The sequence below is a fragment of the Condylura cristata genome, unplaced genomic scaffold (genome assembly GCF_000260355.1).
Source record: "Condylura cristata isolate star-nosed mole 26May11 unplaced genomic scaffold, ConCri1.0 scaffold00002, whole genome shotgun sequence".
In the NCBI taxonomy this organism is placed as follows: domain Eukaryota; kingdom Metazoa; phylum Chordata; class Mammalia; order Eulipotyphla; family Talpidae; genus Condylura; species Condylura cristata.
The window spans coordinates 46,909,392-46,930,069 of record NW_004567103.1 but is presented as its reverse complement, the minus strand read 5'-3'; the positions used below and the strand labels follow the sequence as shown (position 1 = coordinate 46,930,069).

General features: G+C 36.2%; 2 protein-coding genes across 5 annotated transcripts in view; one reads left to right on the top strand and one right to left on the bottom strand.

Moving 5' to 3' along the window:
• FASTKD1 (FAST kinase domains 1) overlaps window positions 1–655 on the bottom strand; it is a 32,249-nt gene extending 31,594 nt beyond the window's left edge. For both annotated transcript variants that reach the window (XM_012724693.1, XM_012724697.1), the window contains exon 1: window positions 593–655. In XM_012724693.1, coding sequence (XP_012580147.1) covers window positions 593–621 — 29 coding nt within the window. In that variant the 5' untranslated portion in view covers window positions 622–655. The remainder of the gene's footprint in view (window positions 1–592) is intronic.
• Window positions 656–731: 76 nt separating this feature from the next.
• The window catches only part of PPIG (peptidylprolyl isomerase G (cyclophilin G)), a 36,940-nt gene continuing 16,993 nt past the window's right edge, over window positions 732–20,678 (top strand). Inside the window, exons 1-8 of one of the 3 annotated variants that reach the window (XM_004674564.2) lie at window positions 732–860; window positions 11,136–11,171; window positions 12,073–12,126; window positions 12,405–12,482; window positions 12,573–12,647; window positions 13,361–13,468; window positions 14,099–14,143; window positions 15,821–15,908. In XM_004674564.2, coding sequence (XP_004674621.1) covers window positions 12,422–12,482; window positions 12,573–12,647; window positions 13,361–13,468; window positions 14,099–14,143; window positions 15,821–15,908 — 377 coding nt within the window. In that variant the 5' untranslated portion in view covers window positions 732–860; window positions 11,136–11,171; window positions 12,073–12,126; window positions 12,405–12,421. Of the gene's footprint in view, window positions 861–1,122; window positions 1,260–11,135; window positions 11,172–12,072; window positions 12,127–12,344; window positions 12,483–12,572; window positions 12,648–13,360; window positions 13,469–14,098; window positions 14,144–15,820; window positions 15,909–20,678 lie in introns of those variants that run through there. The other 2 variants (XM_012728294.1, XM_012728299.1) reach the window with 2 other exon arrangements.

The following is a 20,678-nucleotide window of genomic DNA, read 5'->3' as shown; positions in this document are numbered from 1 at the left end:
TATGTATCACTTTTTAATCCAGTCATCTAACATAAATGAGTGAAAGTTAGAAATGATCTCATTATGTTATTTTATACAATGAGGAAAGCTAAGTCACCCTAGCTAGTTCCTCTAAAATACATCCACCCCACATACCCACAAGGATTGCCTTAGCTTTCCTCCTTCCTCACCTCTCAACATAATGGACATTTGTTTCTGATATAATCTAGGAACTCACCTTTTAATGTAATCATTATCAACATCATAAGTCCTGTTTTCCCCATAGGGCATCGTAATTGGGGTCAAAGACTTTCCTCACTATTTAGGAACACTTTGAGAATTGAGCCTCAATTTTTTTTTATCTGTAAACAAACAACATTTATCATGGGGAAGATACGAAAATATTTAGAAGACAACAAAGAACATCAATGTCTTTTGTAATTTCCTGAACAGCACTTTGTTCAGGCCTGTTTCTTATTATCTATGTCACAGGCTCATGAAGTTCCCAGAAGGAAAGGCTTCCCTTCCCAGTATCCTGACAGAGGGCCAACACACATTTATCAAACCAAACACTTCATTTCATAAACGATATAGCAAACGATTACAAACGTACCCCATCATCACACATAAATCAGTAGCCATAAACTGGACACCAAAATCCTACAACTCCAGGGAGGATCTGGTGACGTAAGCAAAATAACGCCGGGAAATGCCGTCAACCAACCCCTGACGCACTTCCCGGGCGACGCTTTCCCTCCACGCCGGGACTGGGTTGTGGGGGAGGGAGGCGGTTAGTGGGCTTTAGCGCCTTTTCTGGCGGCGGTAGATTTGAAGCGCTTTAAAGGCTCAAAGCCCGGGAAGAGGAGACTGTACCGGTGCAGGTAGGTGGAACAAGACCCGTGTTTCGGTGGCGTATTTTGCAGCAGTCTCGGGAGATGAGAGCGGGAAGGGCCAAAGGAGAGGGGCGGAGCCGGCGCGATAGGCCCGACTGAGTTAACCGTTTTCCCCTCGAGGTATCGAGGATGCCTGGTCACCCAGGGGGTCCCGAAGTGCCGCGGCGCAGACTTTGCACCTGAAGGAAGCTTTCAGCTTAGCCTCGGGGTGTGGGAAACGGTCCTCCCTCCACAAGCCCCCGCCCTCTCGACTTGGGCGCACACCTCCTTCCTTGACGCATTTTGCCGCACAAGCTGTAATATGGCGGCAGCGACGGCGGCCTGAACTCTAGGAAGCCGGGGCAGTTTTTGGTGGTTCAAAATCGCAGGACTGAGCACTAATGCAGGGTATGTGGGAGGGCTGGTGGGGAAGGGGTAGGCGTCGCCTAACGTCCTGTCGGGTTAGGATTGGAGATTGGCGTGCGGGAAGCCTAGATCACAGAGGTTTAGGCAGGGTTTCCTCCTACTCCGACCTCCTTACTCTCAGGCAGACAGCGGCTGCTGTGCATAGGTAAATGGTGCAGGCCACTTAGTTTTGAGCTTTCTCCTAAAACTCAAATCCAGGCTCTCTTCGTACCTCTTAGCTATGTTGAAGTTTTCGGGTTTCCGTTCAGAAGAGCTGTAACAGCACAGGCCTTTTAGGAGGAAAGAATTCTTTTGGAGGAAGGTGATCGCTTCAGCGCTCCATATGCCTTTGGGGGAAATGTGCGATTTGGCTCATCTTTAATCTTTTAAGGAGCAAGTTGAGGTCCTCGAGAATAGAGAATTTTCCGGTTTTGAGAAATGTTACAGAAGCATCACTTTGTGCATTGAATTTAATTTCTGTCTCGATACTTTATATGCCGGAGCGAAGTTTTTGCGGTAGTGGTCACAGTAACAATTTATTTTAAGTGTTGCGGAAATTTCGGGGGCAGGAGGTTCGTTGACTTTCGTTAGCTGAAACCAGATACGGGGAAAGAACTGGTGTGCCTCTTTCTTGTTTTGTTTTTTTCCCATTTGGTGAAGGAGAATGGTTAGTAATTTGCCAATTTGTAACGATAGGGGGAAAAAGAGTGTATGTGGCCATTTTTGAAATCGTGCCCATAAAATCTAGTCACAGTAATTGGCTGCTTGTCTAACCCATGTTTTTTATATACTTGAAAATTTGCCTGTTTTTGCACCCCTCCTCTCTTTTTAAATGTTAATCGCTCGAATTGCGATTAAATTTTTAACAAATTTCATACTTCTGTTTTTGAGAGTTTATTTTTACATTGCCTAATGTTTTCTTTATGATTCGTAATTACTGTTTCTTTAAGATGCTAATGAGGTGGGGATTTTTTTTGTAGTAGGATTTTGTACCTTTTAAAAAACTGCTTTAAAAAACTTTGCTTTCTACGGAGTTGTTTTGGGGTGGGAGGGGTGTCTTAGAATGTTGTTGTGAGGATTTGCCTTGTCTTGCTTCCAAGAGTGTACAACTAAGTACATTTGGATTTGTTTCTTACTGAGCCATGTTTCTGAACTTGTTTCTTCACCACTAAAATGATATTTTGATTTCAAACTGTCATCATTTATGGACTTCAGAAATAATTATGCAAGTGTGATAGAATTCTGTGTAAAATCTGCTTTCAATGAAAAACTCAACAGTTCTCCCAAGAGTGAAGAGTACATATTATTTTAAACTTATAAAAGGCCTTTAGTTTTGGGGTGCTTGTTATTGTCTTGCAGTATCACTGGCCTCTAAATAGGCCTTTGTCTTTGATATATTGCATATTTTAAATTAGATTTTCGTTTCTTTTTAAACAGATTTGTTTATTTATGCATACAAGAACTGGGGTGTTGGCCAGATGTGTGTGTGTGTATAAAAGGATTCACCGGAGACAGAGTGGGGAGCAGAACAGACAGGTCTGTTGAAATACATGCTGAGTTGAGGGGAGCAGCTGGTGCCTCAGAGAGGTCTGCTGTACAATGTGGGTCACCTCCCTGCCTGGAGACTGAACTCCTGCTGCAGTGGCTGGGATAGCTTTGGAGTGCTGCACTTTAACCCGTGGGGCCACCAGGGAGGGCCCTACATTAGCTTTCCCTTCAGGCAGCATCCATTCCTCTTGCAGAGGGAAATTGGTAGCCATTCATAGTAAAACTAACTTTGTTATCAGCACATCTTTGACAATTCTTACAATGTTGCCTTTCTAAGAAATACATGTTGATGTTTTTCATTTTTCATTTTACTAATAGAATATTTCAACAAAATTAATGTCTTTAGTTTCTTAAGGTACTAGGATGTCTTATTTTGTTGTTAGCAATTCATATGTAATTGCAGTTAACTTGAGTTTGTTGCAAATCTCTGCTACATTGTGCTGTTGCTTCTTTTTTTTTTTACTTTAGCATTAGTTACACTTGATTTAAATATCAATGGTTTTACCCTGGTTTAAGGCATTGTACAGTCCTCATTTTTGTTTGTAAAGGGCAAAGCTTGCAACTTGAAGTTTACTACAGGCGGTGTTATAATAAATACTTAAGAGAAAATTGCTGTAATTTGGACTTTGAACTTTTAGTACCAGACAGGAAGTCTTTTTCACTGACTTAAAATGATCACCAGTCTCATCTTGAAAAATAACTACATAAAACCTGTAAATATTAGCATCAATATTTTATATTAAAATGGTTGTTTTTAAGCAACCATTGAATAATGCGTGGATTTTTTTTTAATGAATGAAGCCAGATTATATATTAAGTTCCAAGTTTGTAAGCTTGTTAATTAGCTCCAAGTTTGTAAGTAGTTTATTGCATATGGTAATGTGGGAGAAATAAAATTAAATAACCCGTAATCTGGGCTATTTGTAAATAAGCTAATTTATTGAATGAAGTTTTGGCATGTTCAAACAGGAGACTCTTAGACTTACTTTTGTTTGTGGCCTTGAGCCAATCTCTTTAGCTCTCTAGTCCTAGTGCCTGAATTTATAAAATGACAAGATTGTACCAGATTATCCTAAAGTTCCTTCTGTAATTTTTTTTTAAGATTTATTTATTAGTGCATACAGAACTGGGGTACAGGCAAGAGGTACAGGGGCAGTAAGAGGATTCACCAGAGATAGTGAGGAGCAGAACAGGCAGATTAAGTATGTACACTGCTGAGGGGAGCAGTGGGCGGGTCAGGAGAGTTCTGCCAGGCTATGTGGATCATCTCCGAGGTAGGCCGGAATCGAACTCCTGCGGAAGTGGCTTTAGCTTTTTTTTTTTTTTAACTGAAGTTTATTTATATATACAGAGCTGGGGGTACAGCCAGAGGTGCAGGGGTCGCGTGAGGGTTCACTAGAAACAGGGCGGAGGCAAAACAGACAGATGGACAAAGTGCACTGCTGAGGGGAGCAGCCGGCCAGCAGGAGAGGTCTGCTGTACCATGTGGGTCACCTCTGGGGCAGGGATTGAGCGCTCACTGAAGCCACCACTGCTTGGCTTAGCTCTGCAGTGCAGAGCTCCAACCCACTGCGCCACCAGGGAGGGCCCGGCTTTAGCTTCTTCTTCTTCTTTTTTTTTTTTTTAATGAAAAAAAATTTTTTTTTTTTTTTTAAGATTTATTTATTCTTACAGAGCCGGGGTACAGGCCAGAGGTTTCACCAGGGACAGAGTGGGGAGCAGAACAGGCAGATCGACGAAGTACACTGCTGAGGGGAGCAGAGGGCTGGTCAGGAGAGGTCTGCGGGGCCTTGTGGATCTCCTGGGGGCAGGCTGTGTATCGAACTCATGGGGAAGTGGCTTAAGCTTCTTAGTGCTATGCTTTAACCCGCTGCGCCACCAGGGAGGGCCATGGCTTTAGTTTGTTAATGCTGTGTTTTAACCTACTGCGCCATTAATTCTTTATATAGAGTTACTGGATTGAATAACACGTGGCTAGGGTGTTATAGTTACTTCTGTTGAAACAATGAGATAACATTATCATGAGATTTTGGTAAATTATGCAGTTACAATATCAAGAATATCATAGTTGTCCCAGTTAATGCATACTTTTTTTTTAAGCTTGGTGTAAAGTTTTATGAACCTAGATATACTAGAGTTTTATGTATGACAGATTTTATGTTTTAGCCTTATTCAACAATGTAGCTTTTCTCTCTTTTAAGTTCTATAGGATTTAAGCAGGGAGGAAGTTTCTATATACTTTTAATCATACTCATACCATGCCAGTAGTGGTGACTGTCAGAGATATTAAAGGGGCAAAATATGGGAAAGCATAATTGCCTTTACTGGTGCTAATTTGTTTGTACTTAACTTCACTAACAGCCTGCTAGTCATAAATATATTGAAATGTTTTGCAGCATTTCGTATTTTGCTTCTCCTTTGATCTCTGCCTGCTATGTCAGAATGGGGTAAAGAAGTTGTTGTGAATGGATGCCTTCTTTGAAAGCAGTTTTCAAGAATGCTATGATTTTAATTAGTTTAACTTACATGATTTTAATTAGAGGTGAAATGAAAATAGTCATTAATTAACTTAAGCAGATGATAACTTGCCATCTTTGTTTCTGGTCCTGAACTGAAAATGCTGTCTCTTGTAGTGGTTTCTGTTTAAAAAAAGAAAAGACTTTATTAAAAGAAGGCAGCCCTGATAAGCAAATCTGAAAACTGGCTATTTTGTAGTATGAGATAGAGGTAGTTATTGGTAGACCCTGGGAGAATTTACTGATGATGATACATTAGGAAAGCCCATTTAAGAAGGCAAAACATGTCAGCAAAGAAAGGCACTGAATTTAATAGAAAAGTCTAGTTCTGTTTTTCTTTGATTATCTAACCTTCTTTCTGTTATTCATCGTGTAAACTTGGTCCAGGCATTGTGCCTGGTGTTGGATACTAGGTACTAGGTGCCTGTAGTTCATAGATGATGAGTTTGCAATAGTAAAAATAAAATTCAACAAAGGAGGATAGATTTAAGTTTTAGAAAGTAAGAAAAATTCCTGGAGGATGTATTCTAGTGGTATTGAATCTTAAAGGACACATAGGAATTAACCAAGGGAATCAAGAAAAGTGAAGGCTTGCTTGTCAATCTTAATATAGGTAAAAGGATTTACTTTCTATTTTTTTTCAGCATTCATTACTAAACTAAATCCCTTATACTGTGAAACTTCCAAATAGTTCTTTGAATATAATAAATTATTAAACATTATTGCATAATTACAAATATTATGTCATTTACATGTATTCCAAATTTAGCAGCCTCTGTTGTTCTTCTGCCCCTCTCCCATCCTTCATGTTACTTTAGGGTGAATATGGAAATTTTTTTTTAAAGATTTATTTATTCATACAGAACTGGGGTACAGGCCAGAGATGCAGAGAGTGAGAGGATTCACCAGGAACAGAGTGGGGAGCAGAACAGGCAGATCGACGAAGTACACAGCTGAGGGGAGCAGCGGGCTGGTCAGGAGAGGTCTGCCACACCATGTGGATCTCCTCTGGGGCTGGCAGGGATCAAACTCATGCGAAATTGGCTTAAGCTTCTTAGTACAGTGCTTTAACCCGTTGCGCCACCAAGGAGGGCCCGAATATGGAAATTATTTTATGTATGAAACTACAAGTTCAAAACTTTATAGATGAATTTATTTTCTCAGTATTTTTTATGTAATATATTTGTAGCAGAAGTTTATACATCCTTTCATTTCATATTTAAAACCATTATTATGTGTCTGTTATTGACATACAAAACTATTTCTGTAGACATTTAAAACAACATTGTGGGCCTCCATGGTGGCACAAGGTGTTAAGCCTCAGCACTATCAAGCTATTGCCAACCACTGCAGCACAAGTTCCATCCCAAACTAATCCACAAGGAGAAGTAGACCTTACCTTGTTTCCTGCCGCACCCCTCAGCAGTGTATTTCAGTCTGTCTGCCTGTTATGCTCCTCACTATCTTTTGAATCCTCTCACTGCCTGCACTTCTGGCCTATACCCCAGTTCTTGTATGCATAATTAAATAAAAATAAATCTTTTAAAAAAGTTGTAGTTCTGTTTGCTTAGAAAGAACTAAAGAATATATTTTAAATATTAAAAGTTAAACATCAAGATTTTGTGTATTTTTATATGATCTAGCGTTTTTCATTGAACTTATTAATTATTGGTTATTTTATCTTAAAAGAACCTTTTGTTATGAAAAAAATGAGTGAAATTAAGTACCACTGAGGCAGGTGTAAGTGCATGAGATTAAGTAGATATAATAAATGGTAGCAGCTAATGGCCAATGGTGGAAACTGGGTCAAACTAGAACATATATACCTTATCTGATGGGGGCAAATTGCTGTTCCTGTCACAAAGAAGTGTGCAGCAGTTGCTGGATTTGGTAATTTTTTTTTCTTTCAAGAAAATTTATATTTGGATTTTATAGAAACTGCTGCTCATGGAGACTAAATTAGAAGCAAATCAGTGAAAGACAACTACTGTATCTCACTTATTAAAAAAACTTTTACACAAAGACCAGATTATTGGTTATCAGGTAAGGAATGGGGGACAGATTGAAGATGGTGGCTAAAAGTTAGTAAGAATAGGGGCTCTCCCTGATGGCGCAGCAGGTTAAAGCACCGAATTACGAAGCTCTCCAAACCCACTGTAACACAAGTTCCATTCCCAACCTGGGAGCCTGACCCACATGGCACAACAGACCTCTCCTAACCCGCCCACTGCTCCCCTCAGAAGTGTATTTCAGTAGATCTACCTGTTCTGCTTCCCACTCTGTCTTCTGGTGAGTCTTTTCACTCAGCACCTCTGCCTATACTCCCATTGAATAAGTTTTAGATATGTAGTGTATGACATGACGACTGACTCTACTGTTTGATATGAATACTTTTTCTGCTTTTTTTTTCATATAATTACATGAGAAAATAGATGTTAGTTGAACCTACTGTGATAATTATTTTGTTAATATAGTCAAGTCACACCATCTTGCTGTACACCTTGGACTTATTGAAGTGATATGTCAATTATTTCTCAATAAAACTATAAAAAAAGAATGTGCATCAAACAGATTACGTGCAAACTACTGTTCTGAAAGCTGCCATTACATAATATTCCTAGGAAATTTATGAATTATTTTACTAAAAATGGAATGGACTTGATTTTATTTTTTGGTATCTCAGCATTATTTTCTCTTTTTCTTGAAAAGTATCTTTATGAGAAAAACCTAAGTTTTCTTAATTCCACATGCAAGCTCTTGTGATATTTGTCTTTCTCTGCCTGACTTCACATATCATAATTTATACATATAAATGTATAAATAAAAATCTTATGTATAAATAAAAATCTTATCCTTAGTGGCAAGATTTCCTTTTTTTTTTTTTTAAAGATTTATTTATTCATACAGAACTGGGGTACAGGCCAGAGATGCAGAGGGTGAGAGGATTCACCAGGGACAGAGTGGGGAGCAGAACAGGCAGATCGATGAAGTACACTGCTGAGGGGAGCAGCGGGCGGGTCAGGAGAGGTCTGCTGCGCCATGTGGTCTCCTCCGGGGCAGGCGGGAATCGAACTCATACAGAAGTGGCTTAAGCTTCTTAGTGCTGTGCTTTAACCCGCTGCGCCACCAGGGAGGGCCTTTTTTTTTTAATATGGATGAGCAGTAATTATGCCACTTTAAAAAAAATAAATTCATCCATTGATGGACATTTAATTTTTTCCCAAGTCTTGACTATTGTAAATCATGCTGCAGTGAACTTGGAGGTGCAGATATGCTTCAACATAGTGATCTCATTCCCCTACCCCCCCACACCTTTTTTTAAGGAATTTAAAAAATTATTTTCATTTTATTTTTGCGTAGAATTGGGGTGTAGACCAGAGGTGTAGGGGGTGAGGATTCATCAGAGATAGCCTAGAGAGCAGAACAGATGGAGTTACTGAAATGCACTGGTAAGAGGAGCATCAGGCAAGACAGGATAGTCTGCTGAGCCATGTGGGTTGGCTCCCTGGCCAGGGATAGAATTTGTGCTGCAGTGACTGTTAATAGTTTCACAGTGCTGAGACTACTTAACCCCTTGAGCCACCAGGAGAACCCAATTTGTCTTTTTTTAATAAAAGAAATACTAATTTTATTTAGACATATAGTGTAGGTTGGAGGGATGGAGATGATTCACCAGAGACAGTGGAGAAGCAAAACTGTCGAACTATTAAAATAAGACTGCTGAGGGGAGCAACAGGTGAGACAGAAAGGTCTGCTGCACCAGGTGGATTAGCTACTGGAGATTGAGCTCATGCTATATAGTAGCTTGTGGTAGCTTGATAGCTTTGAAACTTTAACCTATGCACCACCAAGGAGGCCTGTGGCTGTAGCAGATTCTTAAAGTAAGACAATGAAATTTGCAACACTGTCTATCTTTTACTTTCACTAGTGATTTCTCTGAATTCCATGAGTCTTTGTGATAGTATTTTACCTATAGAACTTCTTTCAAAATGGGAGTCAGTTTTCTCAAGCCCTATCAGTTTGATCAGTTTTGTCATACTCTAAATCCTTTGTTGTCATTTCAACAATGGTCCCAGCATCCTCAGCAGGAATAGATTCCATCTCAGGAAGCCACTGTCTTTGTTCATTCATACAAAGCAGCTCCTCATTCATTTTTTTGTCATGAAATATCAATTCAGACACATCTTCAGTTTCTACTATAATTTGCTTGCTGTTTTCTACCATATCTGCAGTTACTTCTTCCACCGAAGTCTTGAATTCACCCAGGCTTGGAATTATCTTTTTCCAAATTCCTATTAATTTTGATATTTTGAGCTTTCGTGAATCATGAATGTTCTTAATAGCATCTAGATTAGTAAGTTAATATAGGACATTTTGCATTGATTTTTCTCACATCCATCAGCGATAGCCATAGCCTTATAAAAAGGTATTCATCAAACTTTAAAATCAAAATTACTACTTGAAATGTTTATTATCTTAGAAGGTATGAAAACAGCTTTCATCTCCTTGTACAACTCTGAGAGCTCAGGTTAACCAGTGAGCGTGCATATCTTAAAATGAGTCTCCTAAACATTAGACTTAAAATAGTAAACATTGTTAACAGATGTGTTGTCATCTAGGCTTTGTTGTTCCATTTGTACGGTATAACTGCAGTAGAGTTAATATAAGACTTAAGAACCCTGGGGATTTTGGGTGGTAAGCATTGATTTCAATCAATTGCATTAGCTCCTAAAAGGAGAATTAATTGGTCTGTTGAAGGTATTTTCTTCTTTGTAGAAAATCATAAATGGCATCTTCCAATAGCAGACTGTCATCTACATTGAAAATCTGTTTTTTTAGTATAGCTACCTTCATCAGTGATCATAGCTAAGTCTTCTGGATCAGTACTGCAGCTTCTACATCAGTACTTGCTCCTTCACCTTCCACTTTGATGTTATTGTGATGTCATTTAAATCTCATGAACCAGCCTCTGCTAGCTTCATACTTCTTTCTTCTTTACTTCTTCTTTACTTCTTTACTTCTTTACTTCCACTTCCCCAACCTTCATGAATAGAGTTACAAAGTTATGACCTTTCTCTGGATTAGACTTTAGCCTAAGAGAATGTTTTGATTGGTTTGATCTTCTGTCCAGACCACTAAAACTTTCTGCACATTAGCATTGCGGTTTACTTACTAGTGGTTCATATATTCACTGGTAATAGCACTTTTCTCCCTCAAGAAGTCTTCTTTACATTTACAACAACTTGATTAACTGACTTTAAGACCTAGCACTCAACATTCCTTTCTTACTAAGTTACTAAGTTTAATAATTTCTAGCTTGCAATTTAAAGTGAGAGTCATGCAACCCTTCTTTTCACTTGAATTCTTAGGGACCATTAATTGTCTCATTTCAGTATTGTGTCTCAGAGTAGGGAGGCCTGAGGAAAGAAAGAACACACTTAGAACGCACACATTTATGGATTAAATTTTCCATCTTGTAAGGTGCAGTTCATGATGCCCCAAAACAAGAAAAGATCAAAAACAGAAAGATCATTGATCACATATCACTGTGTCAATTATAATAACAATGAAAATATTTGAAATATCGCTAGAATTGCAGAAATGATGAACATGAAGTATCATATACTATTGGAAAAGCAGTGATGTAAATCAGGAATCCTTCATTTCTTCAATTTGAAGGGGAAAAAACGGCCATGTAGTATGTATGAAGTAGAGTTTTTAAAAGCAAAATAAAATGGGGTATGCCTGTAAGACTTAAGGTGACAAACATGACAGGATATTAAAATTGCTGGGTTTTTGTTTTCTTCGTTTTCAGGAAATCAATGTCCATAACCTAGTGGAAGATTGAAAGGTAATTTTTGCTTTGTATTTTGTGAAATAAATTCTAGTATCCACCTGTTAGCAATTACAATTAGAGGAAATACTATACCCTCCCCATTTTGCATGCAATGATGCCAAAAGAAAATATACCTTGTGTTGAATTCTAGTGCAGAATTATCTTTTATGTAATTCCTGATTCACATAATCTATATTGAACAAATAAATATTTCTTGGTAATTTGGGCAAAGGTTTTGTCTTTATTATGTGAAATTGATAAAAGGTGATGGTAGATAATGTACAAACATGAGAAAATTGAGTTGAAATAAATACACACTAAAGAGTACAAAACTGGGAAAATATGAATAGAGTAAGTGTTTCAGCATCCATATGCTTTTATACTAAAAATTGTATTGTTACCATACAATTTGTACAACATTACCACTTTGGGAAATACTTAAGTACACATTGTATATCTTTTATTTTCCTCACCTGCATGTGAATGTACAATTAAAAATTGATAAGATGAAGAATCTGTTCAACATAAAGAAAGAGTATAGACCTTTCAGAGCCTCACAGGAAATAAATATGCATTGTTTAAATGTGACATTTTTCAGAAAAGCATATGCATTTCTGAAGAGTTGAAATTGATTATAGTTTGTTGCCTGAGAGCCAATACTTGTATTAAACAAATGTGTTAAATAATAGATACCTGCTATGTAGAGAAAACTTAAAGCTTTTTACTTACAGTGTGTCTACACTAGCATATCAGTAGCCTTGTATAAAACTTTCAAGTGTGTTTTTACTCAAAATGTAAATCTACCATAGTTTATTTCTGTTTAAATAGACTACTATCTTTCTCTGCAATTTGTTTTGGTACTTTTTAGGAATTTGAATATACCATTTTAATCAAAGTTGTCATTTCCATTTTCTAGGAGGAGAAGATTAGATCAATTTGCCCTCGATTTTTTTTTTCTCTCGTTTTAAAGGTAATCTGCCTATTGAGTTTGTAGTTATACAAAATTAATATAATTTTATGTCTGGGTGGGCAATCAGATCATAAAATAGAAATTTTGTTATGATAATGGTTTTACATCTGTACTACTTGCCTCACAAAAGAATATTTATCGATGTGTGCTATAGGAAGTAAATATCAGAATAAATTCAAACTACATTTCCAGTTTATGTTCTATAATTTCCCCCCCAGAAGTTCATAAGGAGTCTTTTCTACTTCGCTTGTTTGCCTGAAACTATACTTTACTCATAGATTGTAGTATTGAAGCCATGGGAATAAAAGTTCAGCGTCCTCGATGTTTTTTTGACATCGCCATTAATAATCAACCTGGTAAGAAAATTAATGTTCCTATAAGTAATTTAAACAATATTTAATAATTTAATTAGTAATAAAGTTTAAACCAACTACCTTCTTTTTCAGCTGGAAGAGTTGTCTTTGAATTATTTTCTGATGTGTGTCCCAAAACCTGTGAGAACTTCCGTTGTCTTTGTACAGGTTTGTTGACATTTTCAGTTGCCCAGACAACATAATTTGACCATGACAGTTTTTATTGATTAGTCATATTTTGGTGTTATTTATGCATGTTACATAAGACATTGTTACATAAGACATTGACTAGCATGTGAAGTAGTTCTTAGAAATGTTAATTTTATATTGGGATTTTATCTGAGATTGACTTCTGCAGGAAAAGCAAAAGTGATTATTCAGTAAATATTTTTTTAGATTTATTTATGCATACAGAACTGGGGTATAGGCCAGAGGTGTAGGGGCAGTGAGAGGATTCACCAGAGATAGAGTGGGGAGCAGAACAGGCCGACTGATGAAGTACACTGTTGAGGGGAGCAGCAGACGGGTCAGGAGAGGTCTGCAGTGCCGTGTGGGTCACATCCTGGGTGGGGATTGAACTGATGCTGAAGTGGCTTTAGCTTCTTAGTGCTGTGCTTTAACCTGTGTGTCACCAGGGAGGGCCCTATTCAATAAATTTTTTAAAAGTTGTTCATGGTAGTACCCCAGTTCTGTATGCACGAATAAATAAATCTTTAAAAAAAAAAAAAGTTGTTCATGGCAATGAAAATTCTATAGTTTAAATAAGTCTGTATACAGTTCAAGAAAGGCATATTTTATAGTGCAAAAGCTTTAATCATTAATTTGCATAAAATTTATGTTGTATTCCTTTGTACTAAATGTCTTACTTTGCTTCTCTGTAGGTGAAAAGGGGACTGGAAAATCAACTCAGAAACCATTACATTATAAAAGTTGCCTTTTTCACAGAGTTGTTAAAGACTTTATGGTTCAAGGTGGTGACTTCAGTGAAGGTAAGCCTGATTATCACTAAAGAAAATCGTATTTTTATTATTAATTAAATATAGACATCAAAGTTTGATTAGAAATGCTAGTTCAGTGCTTTTCTTGACTTTGTGTTTTGCTAAACAATTAGTATTACTTACAGAAATAGATTTTAAAAAATCTACATGAGAATTAATTTCACTGATGGACTAATTTCAGAAATTAGCTACCATATATAAAGCAAAGCACTATATGCATTTTTCAGTGTATTGACAACTAGTAGTCCTTACTAAAATACATTTGTAACCTATGATTACTGTAAAAGCATTGAAGCAATTTTTTTTAATTTTTAAAGATAATTTGAAAAAAAAGTCAGCAATTTCTGTTGAGACCTGCATAATCTTTAAAATAGAATTTGAAAATTCTTTTTTCCATATATCTTAATAGGCTTTGAACTTGCTAAGCACTGACTGTAACATAGGGAAAAATACTTTGGAATCTTGTCAGGATTGACTTTAATGTCTTTTATGACTTACTATTGTTGAGCATTGTTGATTATTAAAGTCTTCAAGTACTTCGTAAGAAACATTTTGCTTAGGTAGCTCTTCAAAGAGATTACTGTCTTGAGAGTTCTGAGTCCATGTTTTTTTCATTCTTAGGAAATGGAAGAGGCGGGGAATCTATTTATGGAGGATTTTTTGAAGGTAAAAATGTTTACATTTAACAATAAAAGAACAAAAACAAAGAAAAAGGACAAATTACTAGAGGATTTGTTAAATAATGCTAGATTTATATGGTAGAGTAATGTGAAATAACTTACAAGCCATGTTTTCAAATCCTATTTAATTTTAAAGAGAAGTTCACACAGTATAAAGTCAAGTAGAAACCAAAAGGATACTAGATTGCATTGATTTAAAAAAGTTTACTTTTAAATTGTTTTGTATTTAATTTTTCTCTATTGAACAATAAGATGCTTTAAACAATATACTAATATCAGACTACTTTGAGTGAATCTAAAGGCTAATTTTCTTGTAAATTTATGGAATAGCATTTTTACAAAAGAGGTAGGATTTTTTGTTTTTATAACAGTAATATATTATTTGGAAGAGTTAAGTGAACTATGTAATAAACATGGATAATTGTAGTGTCAGAATAGGATCTCCCATTGCTTTATCTTAACTTTTTCCCAAGACTCATTTATTTATGTGTACAAAAGCTGGTGTGCACACCAGAGCACAGGTAGGTGAAAGGATTCACCAGAGACAGAGTGGGGAATAGAACAGACAAGTGACTGAAATACATGGCTGAAGGGAGCAGTGGGCAAGACAGGAGACTCGTTCACTGTGCCATATGGGTTACGTCCTGGCTGGGAGTGTGCTGCAGTGGCTGGCAATAGCTGCATAGTGCTGAGACTTATTGGCTTTCCTCAACAGGGAGGCCCCATTGATCTTATGTCATTGTTAAGGAAATTCAGTTGTGTTTCATGGTAAAAATGTCCATTAAATGTTTCAGTAGTAGGTTCTTTTTTTTTTTTTTTTTTTTAAGATTTCAAACAATTTCATTGACATTCTAATATTTGCTATAATGATTTTTCCAAGCTTGTGGTTTCTCTGGAAATTTTTTATGATGTGAAAATCATTTGAAATAATCTGTTAATATAAAAATAATTTAGTATTTCTCATCTTTTACTTTGGGAATTCAGTGAAGCTTTGCTCCATATTCCACATGTTTTGTTCTCATATTTGAATCTAGAATTGGAGGGCAAGCTGCTCCTTGCAAAAAGTGATGCTTATGGCATCATCAAATTAATGAGTGCCTTTTTGTACTTCAAAATGAAACAGTTGAAATAAAAAAGGAATCTTCTCTGGATTCTTTTGCCTTTTTTTTTTTTAAGATTTGTTTTATTTATGCATACAGAACTGGGGTACAGGCCAGAGGCAGTGAGAGGCTTCACCAGAGACAGAATGGGGAGCAGAACAGGCAGATCAACAAAGTACACTGCTGAGGGGAGCAGCGGGCAAGCCAGGAGAGGTCTGCCAAGCCATGTGGATCACCTCCAGGGCTGGGATAAAACTCGCACTGAAGCAGAAGCCACCAGCTTGCAGTGCTGCGTCCTAACCTACTGTGCCACCACAGAGGACCCCTGGATTCTTTTGCTTTTTAAAGAGTTTCATTTCTTGTTTAAATAGCAAAGAAAATTCTGTTGTCTTTTTCAAGAAATGTAAATTGAAAGAAAGGAAGTTGATACAGTATTTAGGTTTTATAGAACAAAGGAACATACAAAGAAGTTTGATAATATTTGATACTCCTTTCATAATTTGACTTACTAAATTTTTAGTGGTTATGTCTATAATGTAAATTAAAACTTTATTCTTCTGTAGATGAGAGTTTTGCTGTTAAACACAACAAAGAATTTCTCTTATCAATGGCCAACAGAGGGAAGGATACAAATGGTTCACAGTTTTTCATGTAAGTATTTATTACTTGATGATTGTTTGTGTTCCATTTCTCTGTGTGCATACCTGGCATTAATCACTCATAAGAAATGGATCTATAAGGGCAATTTTTGAAGAAGGGAGCATAAAGATTATATTAAAGAGGAGAAAATTGTTGAAAGGGAAGTTAAACTGTGCTGCTCAAGTAAATGATGAAGACTTGTCTAGAGAACAAAGCCAGCGAGAAGAGGGTGAAGTTCCCTTTGGGCTGATTAAGAAAATTTCGGCACGAAAATAACTAATGGTAGCATTGAATTAAGAAATAAACTTGAAATTCAGAAATCCATAGATACAAAAGTAAGTAACCAAGGAGAAGGAAAAACTCTTAGTAGAATATCAGCCAGTAAGTATACATGAAATGGCAGAGGTAGAAAAATTATTACTTGCAATCACAGTATTAATTGATTGAACAAAGAATGGTTTCTGAGTGGTATATTTAGAGTACAGGGTTAGTAAGGATCAGGATATTTACATACAGTATCTCCCCATAAGTTGCTTTAATTATAAAGAATTTAAAATAGAACCAAATCCTCATTTACAGATTCTATATTTATAAATTGGCCTATCCACTAACATTTATTTGTAAATTTATTTATAATACTGCTATTGTTCGATTTCTGAATACCAAAAAATTGTAAGCAGGACTTTTGTCAGCAATGGATAATTTTTATTGGGTTGTTTGGTAAAGATTTGCTCTTTTCCTTAATATCTTTAAACTCTCTTAGTCTTAATCTCTCAACACCCTGTGAATTACTGTAGTGCTTTCCTATTCCATATTTGTAACTACTTTCTTCAACAGTGAGAAACCTGGCTCCAGTTATTTTCAAAATTTTTACTCATTTGCTGAATCCTAGAATAAAAATTTGCCATTCTCTCTCACTGTGAAAACCCACTAGCTAGAGTTTACTATTTATAGATACTTTTTCCCTTTTTTGCATAGAAGAACTAGGGTACAGGCAATGCAAAGGTTGAGGGGTATTCCAGAGATGGAGTGGAGAGCAACAGAGGCAAATTTTCTGAAATAACATTGCTATGGGAAGCAGCGAGTAAGACAGAGGAGCTACATCATATATGAGTTACCTTCTTGACCAGTATTTCTGACATGAATTTTGTGTGGTTTTGTGGTATAAAATACATTAGATTCGTTTCAAATTAGATTTCCATTTCTCCCTTTTATCTTGTTTTTCTTTTATCTTTCACTTTATTTTTGGTTTAAGTTTATAAAATAAATTAACATTGATTACAAAAGTCAGAAAAAAGAACATCCTTGAAATATCATACCCATATAACTTTCATTCCATTCCCCTGTTTTTTTTCATCCCTTACCACTCATCTATATTTGTAACCAGCCTTGTTAATTTATGGCTTATCTTCTTGTATTTCTTTTGCAAAGATGTTTTTTTTCCTTACATAATAGATACATTACATATTCTGCTCTTTTTAGTTAACATTGTATCCTGAGAATTTCACCAGTTCCTAAAGATTTACTCTTTTTTATGCAGTTGAATAGTATTCTGATGTATATAATGGTTTATTCAGCCGATTGCCTGTTACTGGTCTTTGTGCCTTTTTTAAAAGATGAGACCAGCACACAGGTAAAAAAAGAAAAAGAATCCCACCCCTCAAGTATCATTTCATGCAATAAAAATATAGAGGGTCATATACTCTGTAACCATCTTCAGATATACTATAAATCTCTCTGTCACTAAATAATGACATTTTACTAGCTTTATTACTCCTTTGTTTCAATCAATTAATTTTATTTTAATTTCATTTTAAACTTTTGGTGCACTTCTCATTTTTCAATAATAAAGTGAACATTGTACTTATTAGCAAGAATTTACTTAGTAAAATATTTACACATTTTAAACTCTGCACGTGCACACACATACTGACTTCTAAAGGAAACATATTTTTGCTCTAGTACCAGCAGTATAGAAGTTCCACCGCTGCTTCAACAACACTAAATATTAGTTTTTTCTGAAAGCAATTTTATTTAAGAGTATAAATACGTTTTATAACATTAAAACTGAAGGAAAGTAATACTAAAAACCAGTTTGTTACTTATATGGCACTCGGTACTGGCTACTAGTAAATTGCAAGCTTAGCTACATGCATCATTTTGAAGTTTGTTTCCTTGTAAAAAGTTTAGTTTCATAGAAGACTGGCTTCACATTCTGATGTTTGGACATTAACTAGCTAGGATATGTCTGGTGAAAAAGACCTTGGTAGCCAGCCAGATAGAAGGTAGACACTGTGCTCTGGTCAAGTTGGAGACACCAGGGCATCTTAATCTTGCTACCAAAGACTACCTCTTGTGGTACAGCTGTCATTGCAGTTTTAACACATCCTCTCCTCAGCCCCACTGAGGTCTGTTCTGGTAATGGCATTCTCATAGGGCAGGGAACTCTGCAGAGAGAGAGCTGAGGAGCTTCTAGCCAGGCATAGCCAGTAATGATCTTGGAGTTCTTGGAGTGGCTGAAATATCACAGTATTGCTTTGTTTCAAGCTGGACACTGCCAGGAGCCTATTTAAATGAGGGACCTCAAGACTAGACAATATGGCTCTTTTTACTTTATTGCATGAAGTTGTTACACTAGTGCGAGTTAAAACAAACTGTGAAGTTTTCAAACTTGTGACATGGGACAGAAGGAGAATTCTTCTCACTGCAAGGATATTCTTACTTAAGCTTCATTAAATGAAAAGAGCCATCAGCTAGTCATCCTTAACCAGTCCAGTCTGTCCAGAGAACTGGCACATATATTCTTGGGCTGGTTATCCTGTAGCTGAATTACTTCTTACTAATCACTTAAATTATTTCTAGTAGGAGACTGATCTCAATAACAGAGTCCACAATTCAGGAAAATAAAAATCTACAATACTATTGTGTTTAAAGTTGAATATACACATTTTTGTCTTTCTCTTGGATTCTTTCACTTTTACTTAAACAAAATGAAACCAATATTTTCTCTTCAAACCTACTCTTCTTTCTGTCATATCTTTTTTTTCCTCACTTTACTTTCAAATATCTTGAGACAGAATTTAGTTTTTATGTTTAAGTTTACCAACTACAGAAATATTTGTACAAGAAATGCTCTTATAAAAACAAAATTCTTAATAGCTAAAAGGTTTAACAATTCAAAATGTCTATAAATTGATGAGTGGATAAACAATCTAGTATATCCATAAAACAAAACATTACTTTGCCATAAAAAGGAATGCAATACTGGTAACATGCTACAACTTTGAGGAACAATGAAAGCATTATGCATAATAAGTTATAGTACCATTTCTAGAAAATTTCTTCTTAAATGCCTTCTCTAGTTTTACAATAATCAGCAGTGATAAAGGTCTTTCTGTTGTTTCTCTGTTGAATTCTTACATGAATATAATCCTCAATGGCTGCAGGAAGCAGATGATCACCCTTTCTTGCATCAGTAAAGGGTTGAAAGAGTGGAGGTTCAGGCTTGCAGACCATATGATTCCTAAACAGGCAGCAGGAGAAGGTGGACAGGGGAATAGAGCATCAGAAAATAGAGCTTGATTGGGGGAGAGTTACTTAGATCTCCATGACAGCTCAGTGGTTGGTGCCAGTGATAATGAGTGTTAACTTATTTTCCTTTCTGTACTAACCAAGACCCCTATGTTAAGTTCATAAAATCTTACACCTATATTCTCAGAATCATTCATTTTTTATTTCTTTTCATTCCTAGAGAGCCATTCTTTTATTTAATGTGTTGTTTGTTTGTTTGTTTTTAAGGAAATAACTTCAGTTTTTAGAGCATGTCAGTCGTTGTTAAAAAAAAAGAAAGAAATCAGTCATATATAATACAGAATTTGCCATTTCGACCATTTGTAAATGTGTAACTCAGTATAAGTATATAAGTATAATCATAAAGTTTTGCAGTCGTCATCTCTGTTTCAAAAACATTTCATCATCCCAGAGACCATTACCCTTTTCCCCCGGCTCCTAATAATCTCGGTCAGTAGTTTCTGTTCCTGTGAATAATGCTGTTCTAAATATACCATTTAAGTGAAACTTTATATTATTTGTTTTCTTTTTATGACTAAATATTACTTTATTTTATTTACGTACCTATTTTGTTAATCTGTATTTGTTATTACATGTTTAGATGGTTCCCACTTTTAGACTATTGTGAATAATAATGCTGCATTGAGCATTGACATACATGTACCTTTTTTGAGTCTTTTCAGTTATTTTGGTTGTTTACCTAGGAATGAACTTGTTGAAACAGAAAATAATACTATGATTAGCTTTTTAAGGAGCTGCCAAAGTTTTCATTACATTTCCATTAGCAGTTTATAAGAGTTATGGTTTTTTAGCGTTCTCATCAACATGCTTTTTTGACAATATGCAAATAACCTTGAAGGCATTACCAGTATTGATTTGGAATTATGATTAAATTCTAATGAGCAAATGAACTTGCAGATAAGAAGCTGAAGTGAGGATCAGCTCATTTAGATGAAGACTTCATGTACACAATTATTACAAATTGTATGTAAATATGTGGTACATACCAAGTGATCATTATTGCTGCATTGAGGCAAATTAGTTTTGTTTTTTTTTTTTTAAAGATTTATTTATTCATACAGAACTGGGGTACAGGCCAGAGATGCAGAGGGTGAGAGGCTTCACCAGGAACAGAGTGGGGAGCAGAACAGGCAGATCGATGAAGTACACTGCTGAGGGGAGCAGCGGGCGGGTCAGGAGAGGTCTGCTGCG